Here is a 7,704-nt window from a genome sequence, read left to right as displayed (position 1 = left end):
TCTCTCTCTCTCTCTCTCTCTGCCCACCCCCACTCGTGCTGTCTCTCTCTCAAAATATATAAATAAACTTTAACAAAAATAAAAGTTTCAATTCCCTTATCCCCCTACCCCCCGCCCCTAGTCCTACTGCCTTTATTTTATTTTATTTTATTTTATTTTATTTTATTTTATTTTATTTTTTTAAGGGGCAAACATTTCCATTGAAAATTCACAATTGTAACTGGTCCAAAGTTTTCTCACTCCTTTGGCTACCACCTGTGGTTGCAACAACTACCTCTGTTCCTTTTCATTTTCACCTCATCTCCCTGTCCATTCTGTGCAGTGCCCCCAGCTTTATTTCCCTAAAAGATCAATTGAGCAAATCAGCCTTTTGGCAGTTTAAAATCTTCAACAGCTCCCATCACCCAGAGGGATAAGTGAAAAGCCCTTGTCCTGACAAAATCTCATCCATCGAGTCATTCTCCACCTAACCTCATTAGTACCTGCCCCGGGTTCTCTCTGGATAAGTTTGCTCTCTCCCCACCCCAGTGCACTTTCTCACATTGGGGCCTCTACCTGGCACACCCTTACCCTCTGCTCCACCAGCCCTCGGACTCCCTCTGAAGTCCTCCCAAAAGGCTCCACCTCGCAGTGCTCTCTTCCACCTTGAGATTCTGCTGACTGAACATCAAACGAGTAACTCCATTCTACCTGCAACACTGAATCTACCTTTGTATCATTCACAATTTTGCATGTTTTACCACTTGGTTACCTACTGAAATTGCAATTTTCTTGATGGAAAAAACTTCTATATGTTTCTGTATCCCCCTTGATGCTCTATGGAATATCATATGTAGCTGACACTCCACAAATACTTGACAAATTATACCTATTTCCCTTCAAAACACAAAGCATAAAGCAAATGACAGGCAAGTAGTTAATATCCTCAATAAATCAAGCACTCGCTTATGAAAGTTCACCAAAATGCAAATGGTTAAAAAACACAGCAGGTGTTTAACTTCACTAGAAATAAAGAATACAAGTTAAAATGATACAACTTTTCCATCAAATTGGCAAAGATTAGGGGTAAAAAAAAATTTCAATATTTAATATTTTTGAGAGTACAGGAAGATAGGTCCTCTCAAGAATGCTAGTGGGATTATAACTGATACAATTTGAAAACAATTTGACAATATGTAACAAATATTTTAAATGTTTATATATCTTGATCAACCCATTTGGAGGGCAATAGCCTAGGGAAATATCCCAAAATTCAGAGAAAGCTTTGGGTACCAGGTACCTTTCCCAGGCTTATAACACTGTAAATGTGTTATATGTAACACATATACACACACATATATATATATATATATATATATACACATATATATACACATATATGTGTATATGTGTAAATGTGCAATAAGGAAATCACACTTGCACTCAGTGGACAGTTACACCGACATTAAAAATGGTGGCCATTAACTTGGAGCGGCAGGGATGTTTATATTCTAATGTTAAGTAGAAAAAAATACAATATAAAAATATGTAAAATGAATAATTCCAACCACATAAACAAATGCATGAAGGAAATATATCAAAACAGTAAAAGCAATTATACTTGTTTATAGTTTACTGTGTTTTCCAGATTTTCTAGAAAGATTGGATGACTACCAGGAAAAACAAGAAGCTTTTCAAATTAGATTTTCTTTCTTCTTTTTTTTAAATATATATAAGGAACAGGTCTCACAAGCACTAACATTAAGCTTATGGGACATATATATTTGTTTCCCTGCAACCTTTTTATTAAGAAACAGGAGAGAGAATTGAGGGAAAGGAAGGGAAAAGTGGGGGCAGCTCTCTTATCCTGATTAATCTCTGAAGTGAGGTGGGTGGCCGTTGTCATCATCGTAGAGCCAGGAAACAGATTCAGGAAGGCTCAGGTCCTAGGTCGCCTGAAGGGCAGAGTCAGAGTTCAGACCCAGGCTATGAGGCTCTCGGGTGCTCCCTCACCATCATGCCCAGGGTAACACAGCCAGGATGGGGCAAGAAACCTCAAGGAATGGGCAAAAGCAGGTGAGTACAAACTCTTAGTGGTAATTTATGTAATAGTAATTTTTTAAAGGTTGGTTTTAGTGTGTAGGATTGTGGACAGTCTTTTCCCTCCTCCTTTTTCTGGACTGTCTATAAGGTAATATTAACTTTCTACTTTTATACATGTGCAAAAAAACTGCTTTCGGATTCGCTGAACAGTGAGCTGCCAGAGAGATCCTGTTCTCCTGAGGGGACTAGAGGAGTGGGGGCGGGCACGAGGGGAGGCGGGCCACACAGCTCCCGTCCCAAGCCAAACGCGACACCACGGGGCTGCGGGAGCCTCAAGATTTGGGGGAGGAGGTTGCACATGCGTGTGCAGATGTGTGTGTGCACGTGTGTGTGTGTGTGTGTGTGTGTGTGTGTGTGTGTGTGTGTGTGTGTTGTGGGAGTTGCCTACCACACGGAGCAGCAGGAACTACGGAGCTTTTCTGCAGCAGTGAGCCTTGCACCTCCGGGGGACTCAGCTCCACCCTGCAGCCTCTCCACACCACCCACATAGGTGCCACATGTGTGTGCTCTGTAAGGCATCTTCACAGAAAGTTGTGCACCGTTGCTCACTTCCCTACAGTCAGCGTTCTCAATCACAAAGCCTGAAGAAGGGCAGATGTCGAGGATGAGGCAGCACCTAGAGGATGGGAGGTGAGCTGTTGGAACAGCTTCTGCTCTGGCGGGATCGGGCTGTCGGGACTGGTTCTGGGCACATCCTGTCCAATTGCTCTCCATGGCCCACTGCCCTCGTAGCATTTCTCAGAGAGCTCTGTCTCCCCTCAGTGGGTAAGTGGGACACTCCTGGACAGGACCGCCATGGCTCCAATCCCAAAAGAGACGAATAGGGAAACTGACACAAAGAAACACTACGGGGAACCCATTTTTTCAGAGAATTTGCCTACACCCTTTCTACCTCAGTACAAAGTGCTTTTATTTTTCCAGATTCCTTATCAATCTGTGCTCATGGAGATACACAAGACTGTGGGAAGTCGCCTGTGTCCCTCAGGAGAGCCATTTCCAGAAAGCAACTGGGCTTTAGGAATGAGTGAGTGGCGAGAAGGCAGCTGAGGTTGAGTTTGGTGAAGGGAAAGCAGAAGGGGCTTGAATGGCTAGCGAGGGAAGATGGCCTGCGTGGGCTAAGCCGGGATGGGAGGAGATGCAAACAGCCATCGTCAGGGGTTGGCAGTGAGGAAGAGAGAAGCGTAAAGGGCCAAGAGGACCTGGAGGGGAGAGGCTCTCGAGCAACCGGTCTTGTGAGCGCAGAACCTCTTGACGCACCGTGACATCCATTGCCCAGCTTTGAGGCTCGCCACAGACCTGGGAGACATTCTACCACTTTATACGGAGATGTAATTCTGAGAGATGGCCCCACTTGTCTGCGGTTACATAGCCATGAACTGGCTCTTAGACTGAGAAAGTCTGACCCTAGTTCTAGGAGTCTTTCTGTCCCAGACGGCACTGTATCCTACAGCCAAGACAAGGGGTCCTTATTCTCCCACAGACACAAGGAAGGGGATGGAAGAGGCTGACGACACAGGAAGACCGAGTTGCTGGGGTCCAAGGTAAGGTGAGGAGGGGAGAAGAGGAGAGGGGAGGGAGATCTGCTCAGGATCGCCACGCAGCTGAGAGGTGGCAACAGGAATCAGGTTTTACGAATTCATAGCGGATCAAGTCATCAAGGTGAGTGGTCAAGAGACACCTTTATCCAAAGCTTAGGTGACTTTTGGCCACACATAGGGGACTCGCGGCCCATTAGCCAATAAAATTCCTAGTGGCATTTTCCTAGTAAGCATTTACCCAAGGCATGGGGGGTGCACTGAACGGTTTTCATTTTCCCTCATTCCACCTAACTGTGTCACCTTGGACAAATCACCTGGAAAATACGGGAAGAGAAGAACCAACTACAAGAATTCTGTGACTCTCTGCCTTTCCAACCTCCCTGTCCCCTCCTTTTTGCATCACGCTCTTGACTTCTGGAGAGAGAATGATTGTAAGTATCACATGGACCCTTTCTTTTCACAAAAACCGAGACAGGACTAAAATCCAGGCCAACGAGCCCTCCCCTTGGAGAGTGGGCTCCCTTTTACACCTTCCAAGACAAGGCTTTGCGCTAAGCAAGACTCAGGAATAATCTCCCAACCAGCATTGCCGTGAGTTTCCCTTGCTGCAGGCAACTGCACAGAGGATCCCTTCCTTCCAATCTTTCTATGAATGATTTAGGAGGAAGTACCATCTCTGTTTGCATCTGGAAGAATAAAAACATAACAGAGAAATGAAAATCTGTGGTGCGTCCAAAAATAACATCCAGATATGTTGGCCTCCCAGTTCACCTTTCTGTACCAACCAACTCTCCCTTGACCTGCTTCATACAACAGAGGCAGGGTGGGACCCCCAAGGTCCAGACATCTGGGATCAGTTTTCAAAACTGTCCCAGGCTAAATGCAGGGAGGTGGCCCAGCAGAACCAGGGTTCCTAATTCTTACCCATTCTGATGGGCCTGACTTATCCTAACTCCTTCCCCACTGCAGGTGCCCTGCAGTCGGTCACATGCTTTTGTCAAGTGATCTGCAGCTTCTGGCTGCATAGTCTGCAGGGAAGAATAGGGAGGGAAACAGAAAGAAAGAAACTATACCTTTATTCTGGGAGCCTCACAACCTCCTAGCTTATAAAACAACCATCTTGTTACTTTCCTGCAGAGTCCCCATTGGCCAGCAGAACACACTCTCGGGTCGAGCTCCCTCCCTTTGGTGCATCCAAGAGAAATAACACTTGTGGAGAGGATCTGCTGATGTCTCAGCCTGGTTCAGAAATGCAGATGTGGGACCAACGGGGCAGGAAAGGACACTCATGACAAGGCTGAATGTCTCTCTCTCTCTCTAAATAGGCCCACCAGTCGCTGAGCCTTCGTACCATGCTCAGCGTCCTCCTCTGCCTCCATCAAACTTTGTGACTCACAGTCTGTGTGCAGAGAGAGGCAGCTGAGCCGGTCTCCGTGGTGGGTTAAATGGGGAACTTGCTCTTCTCACAACACTCACCCCTCAGGTGCCACCTGAGCTGGTGCCCAGCCTGGCAGAGGGGATGGTGGGGATGGGAGATGAGCACAGCTCCAGATCTTTCTCTGGCCCTAAATAGCTGCCAGAACCTGAGTTCTGGTGGCTGATGGATTTTTGTCCTTTGGGAACCCCCCCCCCCCCCCCCCCCCCACACACACACACACGCACACACCGCAGCTCAGAGCGTCTGGAGGCTTTGCAACGCAGTTGATTTCTAAACTGCTCTGGGTTTCCAGTGTTCCATTCATTACAGGTGCAATGGGAAACCCAAAGCGCTTTCTTTTCTTCATCCACACTGCCTCCAAACCAGAAAAATGCCGGGCAAATTTTGAAGCAGAACAGTGCATCAGGAGGGTCTGGCTAACTGTTGCATGTCACCTGAGGGGATGGCTGGGGAAAGGAGGCAGAGAGGCCGGGGCAGCCAGAAGGTGGCCAACGACCCAGAGCTGCGCTGCACCCTCAGCAGCGTCTCCTCCCCTCACCACTGCGGAGGGCACAGCTGGAAGTTAGGGAACCTGGGACCCACGGGCGGCAGGAACAGGCAGAGGCCACGTCCACCCAGGGGCGGCGACACGAGGCTCCCAGAACTGGCTGGTGCCCCAGCCCTCTGCACCGGCGCCGCCCCCCAAATCCTCAGAGGCGAGCGTAAGGCAGCGAGCTCTCACCGCAATTCCAGACCGGCTTCCCGCATAAAACTCCCCAGCACAACACCCTTTTGTTAATTCTGCAAATGCCGTCACAGGATCACCTCCACCAACGCTCTCTGCCAGCTCGGCTCCAAGGGAGACCCGCTTTCCCCAGGCCGCAGCCGCTCGGGATCACCCCAGCCCCCAGCCCCCTGACGGACCACCGCCCACCCGCCCCACGCAGCAAACGACCGGCCCGAAGGACTTCCGAGGACCCCAGGGTCCCCGGGCTTAAGCATCTTTGTCCTCTCAGCGCACCCGCGCGCGCGCACAGAGAGACAGAAAGAGCGCAGCCGGGCACCGAGACCGCGTCCCCTGGCCTCGCCGGGCCCCGCAGGAGGACAATGGTCCGCGCCCTGCAAGTTTGCGAGCCCGGAGGCAGAGCCCTCCTTACCGTACATCTCTGCGGGGCGAGCGCCTCCTGGGAGGCCGCGTCGCCGAGTCTCCTGCAGCCAGTGCCGGCGGCGCCTGCCTTTCATTCACAGCCGGGGCGGCGGATGGCGGCCGCCGGCGGAGGCCGGGGCGGGGCGGGAGCCGGAGCGAGGGTGGAACGCGGGAGGGCCGGGGCCCGGAGCCGAGCGCCCATTCAGCCGCCGGCCTCCGCTCGGGTTGCTGGGCAGGGCCGCGCCGGGAGGGGAGGAGGCTATGCTAATGAACGTCCCTCCCCCTCGGCTCGGCCACTGCCAGGCCGCCCCGACCCCCGCCCCGCCCCGCCCCTGGCAAATTCCCGCCCACCGCCTGCAGCGGCCGGGGCAGCCCAGCCAGAAACCAGAGCCCCCAGACGCGCCTTTCCCAGCCTGTCGCCCCCAGGTCCAGGGCGGCGCGTTTTCTAGATGCGGCGTTCCAGGGGGAGTCACCCACTCAAATTCCCCGTTCGTGTCGGAATGCGCAGGACGACAACAGACATCACCCCTAACCAATGGGCCCCGAGGGTCAGCTGGGGCGCCCGAAGCTGCAGGTGCAACCCTCCCCCAGATTTGTCCAGGATGCCTAGGCTAAGCCAGGGGGCGCAAGGAAGAGGAATTGAGGAATAACTCTCCTCTCTTCCTTGGCTCCTTTAGCGAAGCCCCATTCCCGAACTAAGAACTCCTCCTTCCAGCCAATCTCTGGCTGGGTGCTTGCTACCAAAGAGCTTCCTTCCTGGGCCTGGGACGCGGGAAGCGCACCCTACCCCACCGCACCCCCTAGTTGCTGCAGGAAGCCCGCTTGCTTGTAAACCTCTCCCGGATTATACGTGTAAATCGTACGATTTGCATGCAGGATCCTTCACCTGTGCCCCAGGCCTACTTCACCCTCTGTGACCGCGTGAGAAACAGACCCGAGGCAGAACGCTCACGCCCCACACCCTAATGACTTCTGGCCCAGCCCAGGGCTTCCTAAAGGTTTCTCCAACCAGCCTCCTCTGCGTCTCACACATTCACCTGGCCTTTCAAGTACCCTATTCCTTAGTTTCTCCTCTTGCCCCAAGCTTGAGGTTTTTTGTCCCACAAGGAGAAGTGAGAGAGGTAACAACCTGAGGTGGTTAATTTGTGTGTGCTTTTTCCTAGATTCTGAGCTGTGTGTCTGCAGGCCAGTCATCTACCCTCTCTGAATCTCAGCTTCCCGCAGGACTATTGGGAAGTTTATATAAAAACCTACATGAAAGTATACTGTGGGAACTCACAGTTCTTTTCTTTCTTTCTTTCCTCACCCAGGGCAGAAACAGAACTGGAAGGATAATCCTGGTTGCTGGACTCTTGGAACAGGGCTCTCTCTGTGTACCCCAAACCCATGTTTCCTATTTCTGCCTTCATCATCCCCTGCTACTCCCTTGCTGTTTCCAGGTTTTGTTCCCCCCCCCCCCCCGGGAAATCCCGGGAGGGTTCTCAGATCTCACATTTAGTCTAGACCCCCAGATGACTCAC

General features: G+C 51.2%; 1 protein-coding gene across 3 annotated transcripts in view; it reads right to left on the bottom strand.

The window, feature by feature from the left end:
• Positions 1-6,336, bottom strand: part of EFR3B (EFR3 homolog B) — an 82,768-nt gene extending 76,432 nt beyond the window's left edge. For all 3 annotated transcript variants that reach the window (XM_040496216.1, XM_040496218.1, XM_040496219.1), the window contains exon 1: positions 6,195-6,336. In XM_040496216.1, coding sequence (XP_040352150.1) covers positions 6,195-6,279 — 85 coding nt within the window. In that variant the 5' untranslated portion in view covers positions 6,280-6,336. The remainder of the gene's footprint in view (positions 1-6,194) is intronic.
• Between the last annotated feature and the right edge of the window lie 1,368 nt (positions 6,337-7,704).

Source organism: Herpailurus yagouaroundi, unplaced genomic scaffold (assembly GCF_014898765.1).
Source record: "Herpailurus yagouaroundi ecotype Mexico unplaced genomic scaffold, PumYag 188, whole genome shotgun sequence".
In the NCBI taxonomy this organism is placed as follows: domain Eukaryota; kingdom Metazoa; phylum Chordata; class Mammalia; order Carnivora; family Felidae; genus Herpailurus; species Herpailurus yagouaroundi.
The sequence above is the reverse complement of the archived record's forward strand: the minus strand, read 5'-3'. Positions and strand labels throughout refer to the sequence as shown.